General features: G+C 50.5%; 1 protein-coding gene across 1 annotated transcript in view; it reads left to right on the forward strand.

Moving 5' to 3' along the window:
• Window positions 1–22,609, forward strand: part of PTGIS (prostaglandin I2 synthase) — a 39,746-nt gene extending 17,137 nt beyond the window's left edge. The window contains exons 5-10 of the mRNA XM_066387538.1: window positions 2,001–2,152; window positions 8,318–8,499; window positions 12,524–12,692; window positions 14,050–14,231; window positions 15,721–15,872; window positions 19,408–22,609. Of these exons, the coding sequence (XP_066243635.1) occupies window positions 2,001–2,152; window positions 8,318–8,499; window positions 12,524–12,692; window positions 14,050–14,231; window positions 15,721–15,872; window positions 19,408–19,552 (982 nt within the window). The 3' untranslated portion in view covers window positions 19,553–22,609. The remainder of the gene's footprint in view (window positions 1–2,000; window positions 2,153–8,317; window positions 8,500–12,523; window positions 12,693–14,049; window positions 14,232–15,720; window positions 15,873–19,407) is intronic.
• Window positions 22,610–23,659: the final 1,050 nt, after the last annotated feature.

A 23,659-nucleotide genomic window follows, 5' to 3' on the forward strand; every position in this document is an offset into this window, starting at 1 on the left:
TTCACTCAAATGGGACCCTTGATATGTAAGAGGTCCACATTTTCTCATTTTCCTCTGGAGTAGTGCAGACACTATCAAGGGCTGTGACTGGCCTGTGTGATGCTGGTCTGGTCCACCCTGTCATTGGGGAGCAAACTGAGGTCCAGAAAGGGGCATCTGAAACCACCCAGCAAGTTCCCAGCAAGGCAACTCCCAGGTGTCCTGACTTTTGCAGCCCTGTGTCCTTGTGCGGGCAGGGACGTCAGAGAGGAAGCTGTGGCCACCCTCTACTCAGGAAAGCCCCTCTCCCGGAGGCCCAGGGGCTGGGAGGAGCTCAAGGGAGAGCAATGGGCTTCAGTGGTGTCTCTCCGAAGGGGACCCCCCCCACCACGTGGAAGAAGTGAAATCTTGCAGTTTGTCTCCCCAGCTAAGGCCAGTGAGTCGGGTCCTGAAGCATTTAAAAGTGACTGGTGGTAAAACATTAGCTCTTGGAGCCTTCCTGCAGGCAGGCGTGTGTGTGTGTGTGTGTGCGCGCGCGCGCACGGGTGTATGTGCATTCCTAGGGTGCCCACTTGCTCCTGTGTCTCACCCTTTCTCCACACCCCACAGGCTCTGTCCCTTTCCTGCTTGACCCTTCAGGTCAAACCCAGCCTCCTCATGGTGGCAGCCCCCCCTCCCTGCCCTGCCCTGCCCTATATGACCAGCCCTGCCAGCTCCAGACCACTTCTGCCCCTGTGCCCTCACACTCCAGCTCCAGTGCCTGGACCAGTGACACCTGGCAGCTCTGAGCAGGACAAATTACTCCCTCAGCTCCAGGCCTTTGCCCAGGCTTTACCTTCTGCCTGAACTCTTACCCTTCCTTCCCCCTGCTCGTCCTGCTGGTCCCTGCTCAGACCCTGCTTCCTCCAGGGAGCCTGCCCTGACTCCCTCTGCAGGGGCAGAACCTTCTCTCCAGGTCTATGGCTCCATCTCGCCCACTATCCTCCTCACTCACTCTGCTCCAGTCTCACCTGCCTCCTTCCTGCCTTAGGATGTTGGTACCCACTGTTCCCTCTGCCTCGAGCCCCCTCCCTCTGCACTGTTCTGGCTGGCTTGCCCTCATCCTTCAGGTTTCAGTGTAATGGCGAGCCCCTTCCTTCTGTGGGCCTCTTCCTTCTACATACCAGTGAGCACCAGCTGACATATTACTTGTTCTCTCATTTCTCTTGTCTGTTGTCTGCCTCTTGCACTAGAGTGTCCACTTAATGAGGCCTTGAAGGTTTTGTTTGTTTTGTTCAGTGACTTCCTGGCCCAGAACAGTCGGAGCATATACAGTGTGTCCGTAAAGTCATGGTGCACTTTTGACCGGTCACAGGAAAGCAACAAAAGACGATAGAAATGTGAAATCTGCACCAAATAAAAGGAAAACCCTCCCAGTTTCTGTAGGATGCGCAGCATGTGCGCATGCGCAGATGATGACGTAACACCGTGTATACAGTGGAGCAGCCCACGGCCATGCAGTCGTGATGTGGATGGTACAGAGGAAAGTTCAGTGTGTTCTGTGGCTCGCTAAATTCGAATCTGTGACCAAAGTGCAACATGAATATCGGCGCGTTTATAACGAAGCACCACCACATAGGAATAACATTACTTGGTGGGATAAGCAGTTGAAGGAAACCAGCAGTTTGGTGGAGAAACCCCATTCTGGTAGGCCACCAGTCAGTGACGAGTGTGTAGATGCTATACGGGATAGTTACCTAAGGAGCCCTAAAAAATCTATGCATGAGCCCACATTGAACTGTACTGAATAGGTATGAAACTGGGAGAGTTTTCCTTTTATTTGGTGCAGATTTCACATTTCTATCGTCTTTTGTTGCTTTCCTGTGACCGCTTATAAGTGCACCACGATTTTACGGGCACACTGTAGTTGGAGAAGTAGGTGCTCGCTGGGTATATGAATGAGAAAAGCTATAGGCTGCCGTGGGAGGGTTTGGCCGGGAATGACCAAGGAGGACTCCTGATCTGCTGCTTGTTGCCCCCAGAGCCGGCTACCTGACTCTGTATGGAGTCGAGGCACTGCCACGTACCCCTCAGAGCCAGGCCCAGGACCGTGTCCACTCAGCTGACCTCTTCCACACCTTCCGCCAGCTCGACCTGCTGCTTCCCAAACTGGCGCGTGGCTCCCTGTCGGTGGGTAAGTGCCGTGGGGCCCTGGTGGACGCTGGGGCAGACTGAGGGCCCCGGAGGAGGCATCCGAGCGCAAGGTGAAAGATCTCACCTGTAAAATGGGAACAAGAGCCCTGGCCGGTTGGCTCAGCGGTAGAGCGTTGGCCTAGCGTGCGGAGGACCCGGGTTTGATTCCCGGCCAGGGCACACAGGAGAAGCGCCCATTTGCTTCTCCACCTCTCCGCCACGCTTTCCTCTCTGTCTCTCTCTTCCCCTCCCGCAGCCAAGGCTCCATTGGAGCAAAGATGGCCCGGGCGCTGGGGATGGCTCTGTGGCCTCTGCCTCAAGCGCTAGAGTGGCTCTGGTTGCAACATGGCGACGCCCAGGATGGGCAGAGCATCACCCCCTGGTGGGCAGAGCGTCGCCCCATGGTGGGCGTGCCGGGTGGATCCCGGTCGGGCGCATGCAGGAGTCTGTCTGACTGTCTCTCCCTGTTTCCAGCTTCAGAAAAAATGAAAAAAAAAAAAAAAAAATCGTTCAGACTTAAAATATAAAAAAAAAAAAAAAAATGGGAACAGGAGTAGGAACTTTCTAGAAGGTGACTGTCAGGATTGGTTGAGCTAGTAAGAAAAAAACTACTATCTTTTTGAGCATCTTCCACGCACCACAAGCCAGGTTAATTAAGCACTGTCTCATTTGGTGCTCACAACTGCTCATCACTTCATTTCCTTTGTTTTTATGTTACTAGAAATCAAACTTTAACACAGATTGTTTAAATTAAGGAAGAAACATATGGTATTCTTCTGGTTAACAATGCATAGATATAGGCCTGACCTGTGGTGGCGCAGTGGATAAAGCCTCGATCAAAACCCTGGGCTTACCCAGTCAAGGCACAGATGAGAGTTGATGCTTCCTGCTCCTCCCCCCTTGTGTCTCCTTTCTCTCTCTCTCTCCTCTCTCAAATGAATAAATAAAATCTTAAAAAACAAAAACAAAAAAATGCATAGATATAGACAGTAAAGAGTAATAATATTCACTCTTCCAAGCCTAGCTTCCTATGGAAATCAATGTTAACATGCTGATATATATCCCTTCACAATGTTTTGTAAGAATATTCTATTTTGCAAATAGAGACAGGTACACATATCTAGAGTATGTGTGTGTGCATTTGCAAAAAAGGGTTATGTCTATTATTTGCAATTTTTTTTTAACCTAACAATATAGATACATTTTTCCCTGTTAATACAAATATCTTCTAGGTTTTAGCCAATGCAATTAGATAAGAGAAATCAATGACCAATATAAGAATTAAAACTAACCCTATTTGCAAATGATCTGACACTAAATCTGGAAAACCTCAGAAAATCCATGATAAAACTAACTCAAACAAAAGAGTCCAGCAAAGTAGAAGGATATAAAATTAACATAAAAAATGCAGACACTTTTCCAGCCGTTACATGTTATAATTGTTTTCGTATGTGTGTGTGTGTGTGTGGCTATTCTAGTATCTCATTGTAACCAGAATCTCTTCTACCATCTGGTGATTTTATTTCTTAATGATAGTTTCCTGGAAGTAGGTTTGCCAGGTCAAAGGGCTTATCCATTAAAATGTTTATTAATTACTACCACATCATTTCCAAAAGATGGAGCAATTTCTACGCCTACCCAAAGGCATTAGATGATAACCCTGCCAGATGTTATCAGTCTTCCCACTTGTTTGCCAGTCTGATGGGCAGAGCCGGGTAACTTGTTTTAATTTGCATTTTCCCACAATCTTTTCAACATGCAGTTCCCAGCCTTTCAATCCTTGTCGGTCTAATAGGTGAAAAAGGGCATCTGGCTCTGTACGCACTTCGCTGTTGACTGAGATGGAACATGGTTTTTTGTTTTTATTTTTTTTTATTTATTCATTTTAGAGAAGAGAGAGAGAAAAAGAGAAAGAAAGAGAGAGAGAGAAGGGGGGAGGAGCAGGAAGCGTCAACTCCCATATGTGCCTTGACCAGGCAAGCCCGGGATTTTGAACTGGCGACCTCAGCGTTCCAGGTCAACGCTTGATCCACTGCGCCACCACCGGCCAGGCTGGAACATGGTATTGTGTTTCACCAGCCATTTGCTTTTCGTCTCTGTGAGTTGCCTAGTCATGTCTCTCAACGTCTTTTTAGAGTCAAAAACTTGTTTTACTGACTCCTGTCATCAATGTTGGAAGTTTGTTATTATTAAACTCATTTTTCAGGTAAGGGAATTGAGGCTCAGAGAGGTCCCGTGTCATAGGCACACAGCTGGTAGGTGGCAGAGCCAGCAAAATGGAAACTTGGTCTGATTGCAGAATGCCACGTGTAAAGCACAGGACACATCCTAGCCCCGACTGCTTCTCTAGGAGAGCGTGGCTTCTCTCCATTGCCCTTTCCTCCATGCTGATGCTCGGAGAGGACCCTACAAGGGGGATCCTTCCAGGGGACCCACCTGCTCATTCTGGGAGCAGCCCTGGGCTGGTTATAGGAAGGCTGCATTTCCCAGTATAGGCAGCAGGTGGCGAAATTGGGAAAGGTTTCTCAGTTTCCAGGCTGGAGGCTTGTGGGCAAATCTGTCCCTGTCAAAATATAAAATGCACCTTCCTTTCATCCTGAACGTCCACTGCTAGGAATTATTCCACTGCCATGCTCGCACATGCCTGCAGACACACCAAGATATTTATGTCCATGTTGCTGGCCATAGAAACAGTAGAAACAACCGAAATGTCCATCAGTAGGGGCTGATGAAATAGATTATGCATTCACAAAAAGGTAAACCCTGGGCTGGAAAGCAGAAAGGGTTGTACTAATTATGGGGTGAAACCTACTGTTACGAAAAAGGTGCAGGACAGTGGGTATATTGTGCTTTTATTTTTTTCCAGTTCTATTGAGATATAATTGACATACAGTACTGTGTGAGTTTAAAGTGTACTGCATGACTTGACTTACATATTTTCTGAAACGATTACTGCAATAATTTAAACACCCATGTTTTTTAAAACATGTGAGAACATGTATAGATTTTTGCTTCTGGGAAGGCTGAGAGGAAATGGAGAGAAACTTTTACAGTTTACCTTCTTGAACTTGTAGATTTTTTTTCTTTTTCTTCTTCTGATTATTTTTTATTGTGTGCATGATTACTCCTTCTCTGCTTTAAATATATATATATATAAACGTATTTTAAAAGAACAATGACCCTTCTGGGGACCCTTAGGCCATTAAATCTGGTGCTTCTCTTACAGTAGGTCACTGGGGACAGGGGACAGACAGTTACATAGAGCCAAGCTAAGCAAACTGCTTCTTTCTGGAACATTCATTTCGCTGGATTATTATGTAGAGGGGCTGTTTTATTTGAATTTTGTTTTGCAGTAAAAGCAATTCTTATATTAAAGAATCTGAATAAGCCTGACCTATGGTGGCGCAGTGGATAAAGCATTGACCTGAAACACTGAGGTCACCGGTTTGAAATCCTGGGCTTGCCTGGTCAAGGCACATATGGGAGTTGATGCTTCCTGCTCCTCCCCCTCTTCTCTCTCCCTTCTAAATGAATAAAATCTTTTTTAAAATTATCATTTAAATAATCAGTGAGTCTAACACAAAAACCTAATTCATTTTAAAGGGAAAAGGCAGACTTTCAAGGCCCAGAGGGTGCCTCCGAGTGTCTCCAGGTCTCTATGGGGACAGAGGTGCTTCTGAGGAAACAGTTGAGAGGTACTCAAGCCTGCTACCCTCTTTTTACAGATGGAGAGAGTGAAGTCCAGAGGTGGATGGGGACTCAACCATTCTAATAGGTGTGAAATAGTATCTCATGGTGTATGTTTTTTTTTTTCTTTCTGAAGTTGGAAACGGGGAGGCAGTCAGACAGACTCCCGCATGCACGCAACCCGGATCCACCCGGCATGCGCACCAGCGGGAGATGCTCTGCCCACCTGGGGCATCGCTCTGTTGCAACCAGAGCCATTCTAGTGCCTGAGGCAGAGGCCATAGAGCCATCCTCAGCACCCGGGCCAACTTTGCTCCAATGGAGCTTTGGCTGCGGGAGGGGAAGAGAGAGACAGAGAGGAAGGAGAGGGGGAAGGGTGGAGAAGCAGATGGGCGCTTCTCCTGTGTGCCGTGGTTGGGAATCGAACCCAGGACTCCTGCACGCCAGGCCGATGCTCTACCACTGAGCCAACCGGCCAGGGCTTCATGGTGGTTTTGATTGGCATTTCCCTAGTGGTTAGTGGTGTTGAGCATCTTTTCCTGTTCATATTGGCCATTTAAATAGAATCCTTAGAGAAATGTCTATTCTCGTTCTTTTTCTTTTTTTTTTTTTTGAACTAGGTTGTTTGGTTTTCTGGTTGCTGAGTTGTAGGAGTCTTTTATGTATTCCGGGTACTAGACCCCTATCAGATAGATAATTTGCAGATATTTCCTCCTGTTCTGTCAGTATCTGTTCGTACTGCATTGCTCTGTAAAGTCCTCCTTAAAGCAGTGTTTACAGTGATATTCAAGACCAGAGGTTGTGCTGTCTGAGCTCAAAGAATGCCATTCATTTCTAAGTCTGTGTTAAATTTCCGTGCCTCCTTTTTCGAACTATCCCATCCGATGACTCCTCTAGGCATCCAGAACTAGCGTCAGCTGAGGTGGGCAGCGCCCCTGCGCCCGCACTCACCTGTCAAACCTCTGCATGCCTGGGCCTCCTCCCCAGAGATCCCGCCAGGGTTGGTCCGTGGTGGGGCCTGGTCATGAGATTTACAAGCTCCCAGCTGATTCTCCGGTGCCCAAAAAGGTGGGAAACACAGGAAGATAATGCATTTCAGATGAAGAATTGGGCTCGCTGCATGTTATTTGAAAATGTAACTAATATACTTTTTTTAAAAGTTAGTTTAGCCTACATTTTATGCTCTTTTAAACACTCTGTAGTACGCAGCCTGGTTAGAACCACTGGGTGGGTGGGTCTTCCTTAAAAACGCTGCTTTGTGGTTCAAATGAGTGAGAGAGTTTCTAGAACTTTGGAATTTCATAGCAATCCAAAGTAACTCCCACATTCCCAAGGGATGATTTTGGAAAAACAAAAGCTTATATTTGCACACATATACACAAATCTAGCATTGTCTTGTAGTGTTAACACAATATTTAAATAATAAGCAGTTGTCTTTATTACCTCCACAGTCTGCCTTTTGGGCCTGTCTCATTGGTTTTCCAGAGCATGACACACCATTTTTAATTCTTTTTTTCAAGAGAGGGGGCGTGAGAGAAAGAGACGGGAAGGGAGAGAGATGAGAAGCATCAACATAGTTGCGTCACTGTAGTTCATTGATTGCTTCTCGTCTGTGCCTTGACTGCTAGGCGGGAGAGGAGGGGGTTCCAGCCAAGCCAGTGACCCCTTGCTCAAGCCAGCAACCTTGGATTCAAGCTGGAGTCCTTGAGGTTTCGAACCTGAGACCTCAGTGTCCCAGGTCGACATTCTATCCACTGCACCACCATTGGTTAGGCCTGTTGTTAATGGTGATTTGTGGGCCAAAGTTAACCTTTCGAGAAACTTAACTGGCCTACACAGCGATTAAAATTTTCTTGCTTATGTGCTTGTTAACCTTAAAAAACATAAGAGTTTACATGAACACCAAGATTTCAGCTTCTGGAAACCAGGCTCCCCGGCCGGGGACGGATTGGCCTCAGGGCCTGGTTGGTGGGGCTGAGTAGAGGCCGCCCCGACCCTCGGTTCCCCACAGCAACTTCCTGGTCCTCCTCCCTCCTTTACTTTGCTCGCCTTCCCCGGAGGTATTTGAGTTTGAGACCCCAGACCCACCTGTCCCTCCTGTGGCAGTTAGGTTGTTTCTGAATGAAGCTGTGCTGCATCTGGAGAATGCTGCTTGGTGTTTCGTGTTCCTTCCCCTGCTGTGTAAAGACCCACCATTCATTGAACACATGTTTATTGAGCACCTACTATGGGGCCAGATGCTGGGGACACAGATGTGAATAGCAGACAAGGTTCCTTGCTCCTGTTCTCTGGGGGTGAGACAGACATTATTGTCAAAATTTAAAAGGCTTCTTTGTAGCCTCTTTCCCATAGGAACTCCCCACCCTTATGGAGTGATGCCCAGAAGACCATTGGCCTCATGGGAGGTCGGGGCTGGGTGACCATGGGCTGGGGGTGGATCTGTAAATCCTCCCCCCCACTCTTTGCTCTGTCCCTGCAGGGGACAGGGACCGGGTGTGCAAAGTTAAAGGTCGCCTGTGGAAGCTGTTGTCCCCAGCCAAGCTGGTCGGCCGGGCCCAGCGGAGCAGCTGGCTGGAGAGTTACCTGCAGCACCTGGAGGAGATGGGCGTGTTGGAGGAGATGCAGGCGCGGGCTCTGCTACTGCAGCTCTGGGCCACCCAGGTGGGCATGGCGTGCGCATGGGAGCACGCAGGTGTGCGTGTATGCTTGTGTATGTGTGTGTGTGTGTGTGTGTGTGTGTGTGTGTGTGTGTGTGAGCGAAGATGTGCATTTGTGAGTGTGCACCAGTATGAGTGGGGGTGTGGGCCTGTGCACACACGCCCAGTTCCCTGTATCACGCACAGGATCAGTCAGGAAGCAGAGTGGGGAGGGGGAGTGGGCTGAGGGGAGAGGCCACAAAGGGCCTGTGGGTCCCAGTAAGTAAAACGGGATTTCCTCTGGGTGAGGCGGGAACCCTGGGAGGGTTCTGAGCCCCGGAGGGACAGGATCTGAGGAGCAAGGACAGAAGCGGGGACACATAAGACCGTGGTGGCAGGACCAGGTAGTGGCTGTGGAAGAGATGAGGATGTGGATAGATTCTGGAAACAGAAGGAAGACAGCACCCATGGATTTAGTAGTGGAGTAGACACAGGGGAGAGAGAAAACGGGCCGACGTGCCACCTCTCCTGGCCTGGTTCCTGCCCTCCCCTGACCCCAGCGCACGCTCCTTCTCTGGGCCCCACCTCAGCGGTGACAGTTGTGCAGGTATTCCTCTCCTATCAACTCGCAACTTATTTTTAGTTTTCTCTCAGAACCATTAACCGTCCTTGTAGGTGGACACTGGCAAGGGGTGGGGGCTGGATTTGCTCAGCAGTTGGGCCCCGTTAGTGCCTAATGACATATTAGTGGGTAGAGATTCAAGCTCCAAACTGCTCCCAGAATCCTTTGCAGAAATGAACTCTCTCAGCAGAACTGGACACAGGCCCATGGGACTTGAGTGACAGAAAGTCCAGGGAACAACCTTTGGCAGGGCCATGAAAACTGGGCAGGAGTTAGGGACAGGGCATCCTCTGAGTTGAGTCACTGGCAGTGTCCAGAATTCAGGCAGGTGAGAAGACCCTTGGAGAACCCACAGTCTTGAGAGCAGGGGTAAGATGCTGTGTAACCCATTGGTTTTGTCATTTGCCACTTCCTGGCAAGTTAGTTGCTGAACTCTCGGTGCCTCAGTTTACTCATATTTAAAATGGAGATGGCAGCACCTTCCTCACGGTATCGTGCTGAGGGTGAAAGACATGTAAGGTCTGTGACTGCTTGGCAGATAACTAGGGCTCAATAAATGTACTCTAGAAATACTTAGTGAGGGCCCACTGTGTGCCAGGCACTATTCTAGAAGCTGGGGCTAGAGCAGGCAGCACCAAGAAGGTGATATCTGAGCAGAAGCTTGAAGGAAGTGAGGAAGGGAGCCATGCAGATATATAGTATGAAAGCATCCAGGCAGGGGGACAGCATGTGCAAAGGCCCTGAGGTGAGGATGAGGGTGATGTGGCAAGGAGATAGCAGGTGTCAGACCATGCAGAGCCCTATAGATCATTGGAAGGACTTTGACTTTTGCTCTGAGATGGAAACCCTTTGAGGGCTCTGAACAGAGGAGCAACACGGCCTGTCTTCTGTTTCAGAGGGGTCATTCAGGCTGCATTGCCGAGAAGACTGTAGCGGGGTGGGGAGTGGAGACAGGGAGACCAGGAAGGAGGCCGCTGTAATATCCAGGCATGAGAGGGTGGTGCTAGACAAGAGGGCAGGGGCGAGAGTGATTGGATTCTGGACCTGTTTCCAGGTACAGCCCACAGGACTTGCTTTTGGCTGGGACACTGGGGGAGGTATAAACAGGATGGGCCTGAGTGGTGGGAAGAAGCAAGTTGCCATTAACAGGTGAGGGTGAAAGACATGTAAGGTCTGTGACTGCTTGGCAGATAACTAGGGCTCAATAAATGTACTCTAGAAATACTTAGTGAGGGCCCACTGTGTGCCAGGCACTATTCTAGAAGCTGGGGCTAGAGCAGGCAGCACCAAGAAGGTGACAAGGAAGAAGGAAGGAAGAAGTGGTGGAAGGAAGAAGTTTTGGAGGAGGAAATCAGGTTTTGGTTTTGGATGTGCTGAGTTGGAGATGGAGAATGGTAGGGGGGGCGTACCTCAAGAAAGGAGTCTGGAGTTCAGGGTTAAGGTCTGGGCTGGCGACATTCTTTTTTTCTTTTTTTTTTTCTTTTTTTTTGGGTATTTTTCTGAAGCTAGAAATGGGGAGAGACAGTCAGACAGACTCCCGCATGCCCACCAGGGGGCGATGCTCTGCCCCTCTGGGGCGTCGCTCTGTTGCAACCAGAGCCACTCTAGCACCTGGGGCAGAGGCCAAGGAGCCATCCCCAGCGCCCGGGCCATCTTTGCTCCAATGGAGCCTCGCTGCGGGAGGGGGAGAGGAAGGAGAGGGGGAGGGGTGGAGAAGCAGATGGGCGCCTCTCCTGTGTGCTCTGGCCAGGAATCGAACCCGGGACTTCTGCACGCCAGGCCGACGCTCTACCACTGAGCCAACCGGCCAGGGCCCGACGACATTCTTTTGGGAGTTGTCAGGATAGACATGGTGTTGAAACCACTAGACTGGAGATCGCTGGGGGTGAGAGTGGATGAGGAAGGGGCCAAGCCCTGGGCCTCTCCAGTATGGGGGTGCCATGGGAGGAAGCCAGCAAAGGAAACAGAGGAGGGATGCCCAGCAGGGTGGGAAGGGACTGGGGGAGAGTGCCATCTAGAGGTCCGGTTGGAAAGTACTCCGAGGGGTTGAGAAATAGTAGCTGTGATTGCTATTGTCAGGTCAGGGTGGAGGCGCAGATAATCATTTCTGAAGCCACCAAGCACTTACTGCATGCTGTGTGCCAGTCATCCTGTTGGGTACTTTACAGTCATCATCTCACAGGGTCCACGCAAAAGCTCCATGAATCCAGAACTCCAAAGCCTCGATCAAGGCTGATGGAGGGGCCAGTGGGAGGCTCTGTACCCAGGGGCCTAGAGGAGGAGCCAGTGGGCTGAGATCTAAGGTCCAGGCAGGGGACGAGGCCGGCTGTAAGGGGCCATGGGTCGGAGTGGCAGAGGAGGAGAGTCTCAGCAGGCCCACCACGGCATGGTCATCCCTCCCAGCTCCGAGCTTTGGACTTTGGCTTCAGTGGGAGGGAATGAGGCTAGACTGGAAATGTTCCCCTGGGTAAATGAAGCAATGCCCCGCCAGAGGAAGCTCAACTTCCAGGGTAGCAAGTTCAGAATCTCTTTTAGTGGTGTGATCACACAGACTTGTGCGTACACACATGCAAGCACACTCACACATCTCCGTGCAGTTGCATGGGAGGGGGTCTCTGTCACCTCCCTAACTTGCCACAGCTTTTCCCTGAAAGCAGAGGTAGCCGAGCAGCCTCACACTCCACTCCTGCTTTGTAATTAATGAGCGTGGCCCCCATCTGATCATCCTGGCAAGATAAAATGGCCTTGGCACTGAGTTAACCCGAAGCTGAATTATTTATCGCCTGCATTCCCCTGGCTATTTAAGTGGTGAACAGCAAGTGACCTCGCTTGTCTTCCCCGGCCCCGAGGTGCTAGAGGAAACCTCAGAGAGCCCCGGGTCCCCACTTGTTCTCAAGCCTGGGAAGGGACCAACGGGAGGGAGAAACGTCTTCTGAGCACCTGCTCTGTGGCCAGCATGAGGGTGTCACTTGCATCCAGTATCAGTGGACCTTTCTGGCTGCCCTGCGAGTGGGCGTGTTGTTAAATTAGCGAAAGGGAAGATCTGAGACCCGGAAGAGAGAGTGATTTGTCTGGAGTGACAGGGAGTGGGGAGCTGGGATTCGAACCCAACTCTGCCTGGTCCCAGTTCAGGGCTCTGCCAGCCCAAACCTTCCTTGTAAGCTGACTTGCGGGCCCCACCCCAGAGGGACACAGCTGTTTGTTTGACAGATACCACTGAGCCTCTCCTATGTGCTGGGCAGCGGGTAGGGACGAGGGAGTGCTTAGTTCTCCCTGCCAGGAAAAGGTGTGGCAGTGGTAGTGGCGCACACTTAGTGGGGAGCTGAGCGAGGGAATGTGGCGCCTCCTCGGCGCTAAAACCATCGCTGTAGCCAGAGAAAATCGGTCTCACCTCTGGACGGCACAACGGGGCTCTTTCTCGTTGCAGGGGAACATGGGTCCAGCCGCCTTCTGGCTTCTGCTCTTCCTCCTCAAGAGTCCCGAGGCCCTGGCTGCTGTCTGTGGAGAACTCGAGCAAGCCCTCCTTCGAGCAGAGCAGCCTGTCTCGCAGATGACCACCCTCCCGCAGAAGGTCTTAGACAGCCTGCCTGTGCTCGGTGAGATGGTCAGAGCCGTCAGACCGCCCCAAAGACTGGGTCACCATGGCCCCCTAAGCCTTCCCCAGTGTAGGCTCCCATTGTTTGCAGTCCATTCGTGTCCTCTGACCTAAGGTGCCCCTGAGCCTCCTGTCTTCTTAGACCTGGCATCTCCGTGCCTTGCTCTCAGCTGCTCAGAGACTCAGCAGGAAATTTTTGGTTGCAAATGGCAGAAAACCTAACTTAAACTGGCTGAAACAAAACAAAACAAAACAAAAACACTGTATTTGGGGCAGGTAACTAAAAAGCCCAGAGGGATCGGCCCTGGCCGGTTGGCTCAGTGGTAGAGCGTCGGCCTGGCGTGTGGAAGTCCCGGGTTCAATTCCCGGCCAGGGCACACAGGAGAAGCGCCCATCTGCTTCTCCACCCTTCCCCCTCTCCTTCCTCTCTGTCTCTCTCTTCCTCTCCTGCAGCCAAGGCTCTATTGAAGCAAAGTTGGCCCGGGCACTGAGGACGGCTCTATGGCCTCCACCTCAGGTGCTAGAATGGTTCGGGCCACAACGGGGCAACACCCCAGATGGGCAGAGCATTGCCCCCTGGTAGGCATGCCAGGTGGATCCCAGTTGGGCGCATGCAGGAGTCTGTCTGACTGCCTCCCCACTTCTAACCGGAAAAATAAAAAAATAAAAAAGCCCAGAGGGATCTATCTAGCTTCAGGTAGAGGTGGATCCAGGTACTCTAACAATGTCATCAGGACTCAGTCTCTCTCCATCTCTCAGCCTCATTTCCTGCTGGGTTGGCTCCAGTCTCAGGCTGGCAAGGGGCCACCTGAAAATCCAAGCTGACCCATGAGGTTGTGCCTCTCTGTAGCGTTCCTACCCAAAGTCCCAGGAATGTGTCTCTTTGGCTCTCTTTGGGTCATGTGCCCATCTTGAACCAATTATAGGGCTCAGAGTGTTGGGATGCTCTGATTGACCAATCCCAGCCCAATCCCAGAAGTTGGGAGTGGAATCATCAGCCCAACCCCTGAGAGTAGGAGAGGGGTGGTACCCAGATGAAAACCAGGGAACTGTTTCCAGGAGGGGGTTGTATGCTGGGCAGGCAGAAACAAACAATATCGATGGCCCTGCTCTCTCCCTAGCCTTCCCTGATCTCTCTCTGGCTCCCATCTTTCCTCACAGCTTCTCCTGAGGTCAGACCCAAATCCTCATATCTAAGGTCTCTGAGGGGCCGTATCATGAACACACTGTGTAATGGTGGGCAAGTCATGCTTCCTTTCTGAGCCTCCTCGTCTTCCTCTGTAAAATGAGGGCTGGGGGTGGCATTCCGGTGGGTAGGAGGACAGCTGCCGACCCTTCTTTGTACCTGCCCTGCGCAGATAGTGTCCTGAGTGAGAGCCTCAGGCTCACGGCCGCGCCCTTCATCACGCGAGAGGTTGTGGTGGACCTGGCCATGCCCATGGCAGACGGGCGGGAATTCACGCTGCGACGTGGTGACCGCCTCCTCCTCTTTCCATTCCTGAGTCCGCAGAAAGACCCAGAGATCTACACAGACCCAGAGGTAAATGGCATACCAGGGACTGTGGGGAAAAGTCAGTGGCTTCCGGATCAGCCAGATCTGAGCGGTATCTTAGCTCTGCTTTTTGCTGTATGACTTTGTCCAGATGACATCACCTTTCTGTTTCTCTATTTAATCACCTGTGAATAAGCCTCATAATAGCACCTTCCTCGTAGGGTTGTCAGGAAGATTAAATGAGATCCTGTAAGAAAGGCGGCCTTCAGAGTACCTGGCACACGGTGAATACTTGATAAATAATAGCTGAGTGATTTTCCTTTTTTCAGAATGTTATAATGTCAGCTTCTCAACACTCTTCCCTCTTCCTGGACTTTGAGATGGGGAGACTTGCACAGTTTCTAACAGATTTGGGTACTTATTGTATGCCAGGCACTGTTCTGTCTGCTTATCTATCCACCCACCCTTCCACCCACCCACCCACCCATCCACTCACCTGTTTGCCCATTAACCCATCCACCAGACCTTTTTTTTTTTTTTTTTTTTTTTTTTCATTTTTCTGAAGCTGGAAACAGGGAGAGACAGTCAGACAGACTCCCGCATGCGCCCGACCGGGATCCACCCGGCACGCCCACCATGGGGCGGCGCTCTGCCCACCAGGGGGCGATGCTCTGCCCATCCTGGGCGTCGCCATATTGCGACCAGAGCCACTCTAGCGCCTGGGGCAGAGGCCAAGGAGCCATCCCCAGCGCCCGGGCCATCTTTGCTCCAATGGAGCCTTGGCTGCGGGAGGGGAAGAGAGAGACAGAGAGGAAAGCGCGGCGGAGGGGTGGAGAAGCAAATGGGCGCTTCTCCTGTGTGCCCTGGCCGGGAATCGAACCCGGGTCCTCCGCACGCTAGGCCGACGCTCTACCGCTGAGCCAACCGGCCAGGGCTCCACCAGACCTTTTATCCATCAGTCTATCTACTGGTCCATTCACCCATATTTCATTCAGCACCTGCTCTGTGCCCAGGCCCGTTCCCAGGTACAAGTCTCAGCTTACCACTGTACAATATAACCAAAGGAAATTGGCATTCTCTTTTTAAAAAATAATTTCTTTTATTTAAAATTACAAAGGTAACATGTAAAATAGAAAATTTTTCTTCATTTTCTTTCCTCCAGTTCTACAGAATTCCCTGACAATGGCTGGGAGGATGTCCTTTAAGTTATTTTTACAGACTTTAAGATGCTCACACACATGTGAATAGATAGGTGTGTGTATGGAATCATACAATGCATGAAATACCAAAACTTGCTTTTTTTTTTTTGCCAACAACCAGTCTTAAAAATTCTTTCCATGTCAGCACACACACACACCAAGCTCAACCTTCTAAATAGCTGCCATAATTTTTACATCAGTCCTTTATTAATTGTCCTTTATATTATTTCCAGTTTTTCCCTCTTATAAATAAGACAGCAGTGAACATCCTCAGAGCTTTTCTTTATGCATGCATGTTATGGGGGCGGAGTCAGACATGGACCTTCTTCCTACCTCAGGTCTTTAAATATGACCGATTCCTGAACCCCGATGGATCAGAGAAGAAAGACTTTTACAAGGATGGGAAGCGACTGAAGAATTACAGCATGCCCTGGGGAGCAGGGCACAATCAGTGCCTGGGGAGGGGCTATGCCCTCAGCAGCATCAAACAGTGAGTGGGGCGGGGGTGCCGGGGGAGGGAGGCTCCTGCTCTAGCTGGTTAGCACAGTTCTCCTCTCCCCGGATGGACAGATGGAGCCAGGACAAGGGTTTAGGGCAGAGGCTTCAAACAGACAGTCCATGAGCCACATCCTGCCCACCAATCTATTTGTGTTTTTAAAAATGTGCGCTTTTAAGATTCAGAAGAGCTTGTGTAAAAAGCCAGCTTTCTGTTTTCTTTTGAAATAATCAGACCTGGCAATAGGTTCTTCTCTCCAAGCCTACCATTCAAATACCAAACACAGGACATTCTGTGCAGCTGGCTGCGGCCATCCGTCTGCAGCTGCTGTGCTGTTCAGGACCTCGCAGCAGGAACTGGCCAAGTGTCATGTGCCTTTTAGTTATTTTAATTCCTCATGCATTCTCTTCCTTTGACACCCAGAGCCTTGGCCCCTGAATCACAAACAGATTGGACCAGGGGTTAGGACATCCACTCTGTCCTTCTGTCCAGACCCTTGGTCATCATAAGCTGGGTGAACCGTGCCTGTGTTTTCTCAACTAAAATGGGGGCACTGGTCATACATACTACATCCCAGAGGTGTCGGGACAAAGGCATGAGTTCTTTCTAAACACTGAACCCACTGCCTGGCTCATTGTAGGCACTTAATAAATGTTAGTTATTATTGTAATTACTGATATCACCACTATTAATGTGCAGGTATCCTGCTAAGTGAAGGAGTACTTTGTGTTAACCTCTCGGCCTCAGTTTTTTCCAGCAGTAAACTGGAGATGATAATGCTGCCAGTTCCGCTCTAATGCTTCATGAATGTTCCCCAAAATCACTGCGCTGTGAGAAATCACCATTAAAGGCCACGGGGACTGTGGGAACAATAGGGCCAGGGCCCAACAGTCAAAAAATGCATCAGTGACACGCTAAGAAAAAGATAAGAACCTAGTCAAAAGTGGTGGTACAAGGTGACACATGTTAAATGGCGCTACAGTAAATACGGTGCTTTACTCTTAAAATGACCTGAAATTCACTGAGGAAGTGGACGATGGATGGGGTCGCAGCTGGGAGCTACTGTGAAGCGTGGAAGGAGGGTTATCGGAAACTGGACCCCTGATATGAATGGTGTGGTACATAAGACACACGCACGCATGCACACAGTCACATGCACACCCCGTGAGCTGTCAGAGGTGGGTGGAGATTAGATGTTGTGTATGCTTTGTGAATTCCTCCTCAGCTCAGCTCTCCTGAGTGCAGGCTTTTGCATTCTCCTTGTGTGTCTCGCAGATGAAATGGCACGTAAGGGAATGTGAAATTTGCATTAAGCTTCGCTCATGCCCTAATATACCAATCAATCACACCAGAACAAACCAGGTGTTCAAAACCAGTGCCATAGCAGAACCGACTGCAGCTCCTATCTCTTAAGGCTTTCAGACAAAGACAGATAATGGACACTAAATGTTTAGCATAGTGTCTGGCATGTCGAGTTTCAATAAATTAGCTAATTTGTTATTTTTGTCTCGCTTTAATTATCATGACAGTCTTGCTGGGTAGGTGTCGGTCTAACGCTGAGGTTAAGTCATTTGCTAGGTCATGCTCCTGGTGGGTGGAGTACCAGGATCCACGTCCAGGTGTGCGTACAGGAACCCCACCCAATACAGACTCACCCGCTAGCATCCTGCAGCTTCAGAGCCAGCAGGGATACACCCCACCGTGCTGACCCCCTTTGGCCAGATGGGGAAACTGAGGCCCAGAGTGGGAAAGAAACTTGACGAGGGTCACACGCCCTTAAGAGGCAGAGTCTGGTTCTGTGCCCAGCTCTCCTGTCCAGAGCGTTGACTTCGCTGTCCTCATTGTCCCTCTTCTCCATTCATTCGGGCAGGATAAAGTATCTTTGCTGTGTGCTCAGTCCCACGTTGGGCATCTGGGTCTCGGCGGGGGAATGGCAGTGGGACAGAGTACGTGAAGATCCAGTTCTGCCCCTTAAAGACACAGGTGATGCCGAGTAAGATAAGGCAGGTGGGTAGGAAGCAGGTGACATCAGGTAGTCCTGTGCACCACAGTTACGGGTCCACTGATCATATCCTGGTTTGTATACTTACTGGGACAGTTCTCCAGAAGATGGCAGTAGAGAGTGCTTGGTCTTGCAAAGTTGGTACATTCTGACAGTTTTCTCACAGACAGTGTCTAGAGCAGGGGTCAGGAAACTTTTTGGCTGAGAGAGCCATGAACGCCACATATTTTAAAATGTAATTCCGTGAGAGCCATACAATGACCCGTGTACGTTAGGCATTATCCAATAAAAATTTGGTGTTGTTCCGGAGGACAGCTGTGATTGGCTCCAGCCACCCACAACCATGAACATGAGCGGTAGGAAATGAATGGATTGTAATACATGAGAATGTTTTATATTTTTAACGTTATTATTTTTTTTATTAAAGATCTGTCTGCGAGCCAGATGCAGCCATCAAAGGAGCCACCTCTGGCTCCTGAGCCATAGGTTCCCACCCCCTGGTCTGGAGGGAGGAGTGCCTATTTCTCTATTTCTTTTTTTTTTTTTTTTTTTTTTCCTTTCATTTTTCTAAAGCTGGAAACAGGGAGAGACAGACAGACTCCTGCATGCGCCCGACCGGGATCCACCCGGCACGCCCACCAGGGGGCGATGCTCTGCCCATCCTGGGCGTCGCCATGTTGCGACCAGAGCCACTCTAGCGCCTGAGGCAGAGGCCACAGAGCCATCCCCAGCGCCCGGGCCATCTTTGCTCCAATGGAGCCTTGGCTGCGGGAGGGGAAGAGAGAGACAGAGAGGAAAGCGCGGCGGAGGGGTGGAGAAGCAAATGGGCGCTTCTCCTATGTGCCCTGGCCGGGAATCGAACCCGGGTCCTCCGCACGCTAGGCCGACGATCTACCGCTGAGCCAACCGGCCAGGGCTGCTATTTCTAATCTCACAGAGGCAGCCTGTGGTTTAGCAGTCAGCCTGGCCAGGGCAGATAGTGCGGGTTCCAGGAGTTTTGGGGTGGGGGGCTGACTATGGTTGGGGAGTCAGGTAGAGTCACTGTTCATAGTAATCGGGGGGAGCTAGGCTACCCTGCTGCACCAAACGACCCCCCAGTCTCAGTGGCTTGTGACAACAAAGGCTTGGTTCCCACTTACACAAAGCTAGAGGTGGGTTTGGGGGTCCCTCCCCTCCATGCAGAGACTCAGGCTCTTCCCATCTCCACTGGAGGCTCGCACAGCGGCCAGGCCGAAGGGAGAGCTGGAGAGTCCAGCACCTCCTGTGAGACCCCAAAGTGTGAAACTGACACACAGGTCACTTCAGCTCACAGCCTGTAACTGGAACTAGCCCGTGGGCCTGCCCAACCACGGGGGTGGCACGCGTGTGGGAGCTCCGGGGCCACAGTGCTCTATTCTCCCTCTCCTTTTCTCTCTTTTCCCAAAGTGAGAGTTGTGGTCGGGCTCTGGAGGAAGCCGTTGCTCTCCTCCCTTACTTGGAACAAGCCCCATGCTCCTCCTTCACACCTGCAACGCTCTCTCTCTGCAGATTTGTGTTCCTTGTGCTGACGCACTTTGACCTGGAACTGGTCAACCCGGACGTGGAGATCCCCGAGTTTGACCTCAGCAGGTACGGCTTCGGGCTGATGCAGCCGGAACACGACGTGCCAGTTCGTTACCGCCTCCGCCCGTGAGCCCGGGGATCGGGCCGGGCTCCACGCGCTCACTCTCACCTGCCCCTGCCGTGATTGCCCGGCTTGCTGTGTCCACATCTGGCCTGGGTGCGGCGCTCTGAGCACCCAGTGGAGCCAGCATTAGCACTTTCCTCCTTTTTTCCTGGAAGGCTGGTTGGGGGGAGGGAAAGAAAGGAAACCGAGAGAAGGTTTAGTCCAAAATGAGGCTCTGGATGCTCATTTGCTCATTGCTCACCTTGCCTCGCCCACCTTAGGGACTCCCACAAGAGCTAGGGCAGGCAGACAGGGTGGAACAGGGGTCCTGAGGGCGGAGACCACAACTCCCAGAGGGGCCACCATTCGCGTCCTTGACAATGGTGGTTGAGGCCTTACCCACTCAAAGCAGATGCCGGCCGTGAGAAGGCCAGTCAGGACCTAGCGGTGTGTCCCTTGAAATAAGCTCGTCCCCATGTTATTATTAAACTAGCTGAAGCCAAAGGAGTCCCTAGAAGACCTGTTCCTGCATCCCTCCGTTCATGCTGATTCGTGAGAAAAATGCAGGAGGGTTTCCCCAAAGCTGGTGTGTCCAAAATCCCGATTGTGAGCCCCCTCCGGACACCGGGCTCTGAGCAGGAGAGCTCGCTGTTCTGGAGTTATGGGCTGCAGATGGGATGGGGGTGTGCCAGTGTGTGTAAGAAAGACACAGGCCCCACGGAATGGTCCTGCCAGCAGGAAGCAGCCAGGCTACTTGGACCGGGTGAGCTAAAAACAGAGGCGGTTTTGCTTTCCTACATCCAGAAGCTCCAGCTGTGGGTATGATTCAGCCTGTGCCTTTTTTTTTTTTTGCCTACACTTTAAAAAATACATTAGTTGTTTTCATAACATATTTCGGAGGGTTGATTCAAAATGTCCAGCTTCTCTTGAAAACCCGGAAGATCTGGAAACACGGGGCCCATGTTCCCAAGGGCAACCGTGGGCCAGGGTTGAGGGGCAGCACCTCCCTCACTGGGACGTGTGTGCTCTGGCTCACCGGAAGTCCTGCTTGGCAAGGGGAATTTTCCCTGCTGCTTCTCCACTCACCGTACCTCCCGGTGCAGGAAGGCATTCGGGTTCGAGAGCCCTGCTCTAACTCTCAGCAGTGCTATTTTAGGAGGAAGTGGGAACCTGCTAATGGTTCTCAGGCCCACGGTCCATCTTCCTGCATCCACCACCCTTTGAACAAGCAGCTCAGTGATGAAAACTTGCTTTTGCATCAGTTCAAAGAGAAAGATTGCCTAGAAGCCTTTTTTTAACGTATTAAGTGTTATTAATATTAGGTTCTGTTTATTGAGGACTGTCTAAATACCTGTGACAGGCACAGTGGACATAATATTTCTACTTCGCTCATCATCTCTGCAAAGAGGGGATGGTTATGCCCTTTTTATAGATGAAGAAACAGGCTCAGAGAGGTGAAGTGACTGCCTGGGGTCACACAGCTCATAAGCTGGTAGAATTCAGCAAACAGACTTATTGGCCCAATAGAAAATGCATTTGTTGGGCTCAAGGGGGTGGTGGAGGGGTGGTTCCGTTTGGCATCGGAGCCAGAGGCGCCCATAGGTAGATGCATCTCATGAGATGCAGACACACAAACACACATAGTTGGGCCCCTTTAGTTTCAGCTGAAGGAAAAGAGAGGCCCTGAGATCTCTAAATGTTTCAGGGAGCAGCACTGGGGCTTGGGGGCTTCCCTGGCTCTCAGCCTCCAGGCGCCCCCAGGATTCCCAGACAGATACTGTGATTGGCAGGAGGTGGGATATCCCCAGGGAAACCCATCTTCACGCCTGGGTGACCCCTGCTGCCTGAGGCTTCTTAACTCTGTAGGAAATCAGGGCTGGCAGCCTCCTGTGGGAGGATGAAGCCGGTTTCCATGGCAACCCTTAGCTGTCTCCTCCTGGCTGGGAAGGGAAGGGAAGAAGGCCAGCAGAAATAGCAGCAGGAAGGTCTCTGCGAGGCTGCTACCCTGGTGTGCTGGGGGAAAGCCGTTAGGACTCCCCTCTTCCAAATCAGGGATGCTTTGCACTGAGACTAGATTCTCACCTCTGTGCAGGAAGGGACCAATTCCCTTTAAAGGTGGCACACTTCCTTGTAGCCACAATCATTAGGAAGGGAATTCTCCCACCGAGCAGCTCCAGCTGGTACCAGAGATACTGACGCACAGCTTAGGAAACAGTGATTTAAACCTTCCCTTGTTTGTTTTTTGTCTGTCTGTTTGTTTGTTTGTTGTGGTTGTTTGTTTCCTCTTCTTTTAAAAACCATAAAGAAGAGGGAGAGTGAGTGCATTAGCTGCTTGCTGCAGGTTAGGAAGGTACCCAGATGATGCTGTATTTGTCCATACTTGCTTTAGAATCACAGTATTGCAGGACACATGTTAGAAACACTTAGGTTGACCTAATGAAGTGTTTCCTTAACATCATCATCATCATTATTATTTTTTGCTATATTTTATATTGTTGTTTACCAGGTAGTTTCCTTTAAACAGACTTATTTCTTAGATTTATAGTTGTTTTGATAGGGGAACTTTTTTTTTAAAATCACTGCCAGTAATGGATAACATGTATCACTCATCAAACATAGGTGACTGTGAAAAATAAGTTTTCTGGGAGGGGATCTCTATGCTAGTGTCACCAAGGCTCGGAGTCACCTCTCTGTTACAAAATGAGACAAGCAAGTATTCGAGTGGCATTACAGCCAGGCTAGCACTACCCTGAGACTTTCTCCTCCACAGTCACTGGGTGAAAAGGGTAGGAAGGGGATCAGTTGCTCACCACGTGGGTCACCCACCTGTGTATTACACCTGGTCCAAGTGCCACCAGGGTCTTCTACCACTGGTGGGCCCAAGAACACGGAGCCGGTGACATCCCACCTGCTCATTCTCCCAATGGGAGTTGAAGTGTCTTGCCAGATAGTCACTGATTTTGATGTTTTTTGAAAAATAAACAGTGTTTCATGTGTAGCAGTGATTATTATGCCTTGCTGTTTAAATAAAGAGCTCTATTTTCGTATAATATTGTCGAGTGGAAACATGCTGAAATGTATTAAACCATCCTTGTTTGTGAAACTGCCTCTGAGTGATTCAGGTCGAGAGAGTCTGAGAGCCGAGAGCGCCCGCTGTGTCCGTCCAGAAGGGCGGAGTTTGCTCCTGGGGAGCACGCAGCCCCTACTGTGTGCCCAGCTCTGGGCAGGGCCCTTGGGAGCAAGTCAGACCCCCAGCTTCCCTCTGGCATATGTTAGTATCCGTTTCTACAGGGGAGGAAGCAGAGTCAGAGAGGTGAAGTGGCTTGCCCAAGATCACGCGGCTGCTAAGGACTAGATGCAGGATTCAAGTGCAGGCCTCTCGGCCCTCTGAGCAGGGTCAGGGTCTTTCCGTCATGATGCCTGGGTGGCACGGAAGGGCAGGGTGCCCGGAGAGGACTTCGGGGTGGAGGCTCACAACCCGAAAGCAAGAACGGTCTCTGAAACATTCACTGGATGTTCTCTCTCCTTCACCATATGCAGGCATATACTTTTTTTTTTTTTTACGAAGAGTGAAATGAATTAGATTTGGGAAAAATAAAAATAAAAAGAAAATTGTTTTTTCTCCCAAATATTTGAATAAAAAATGATGTCCTGAGGCAAATATCCCTCACATCAGTTTCCTCATCTGTGAGAGGGCCGTGGAGACACGTTCGTTGGGACTGGATTTGGCTGTGAGGGACAGGCATGTCAAGTGACAAGGCGACATTCTCACATTAAAATATTACATTCCCCACAGCAAATGTTTCTTTCTCTGTCATGCGCATACAGGAGACCGGAGGTGGTCTGGCATCTCCGCAGTCACCAGATCCCTTCCTTCTGGTCCCTCCAGCATCTGTTAACTAGTAGTTTCCACCTCAGAGTCCAGTATTACTTCCTGAGCTCTAGCCATTCTGTTCACATTCCAGACAGCAAGAAGGAGCCAGGAGCAAAGAAGAGAAAATCTGCTTCCATCCCATTGGCCAGAACTTGGTCACGTGACACTCCTTGCTACCCAGGCAGCTGGGAAATCTAGTCTTTCCTGAAGGGCACTGTTTCAGGCACTGGGGGATGGGGAGGGATGGGAGCGACTACTAA

Source organism: Saccopteryx leptura, chromosome 5 (assembly GCF_036850995.1).
Source record: "Saccopteryx leptura isolate mSacLep1 chromosome 5, mSacLep1_pri_phased_curated, whole genome shotgun sequence".
NCBI classification, from domain to species: domain Eukaryota; kingdom Metazoa; phylum Chordata; class Mammalia; order Chiroptera; family Emballonuridae; genus Saccopteryx; species Saccopteryx leptura.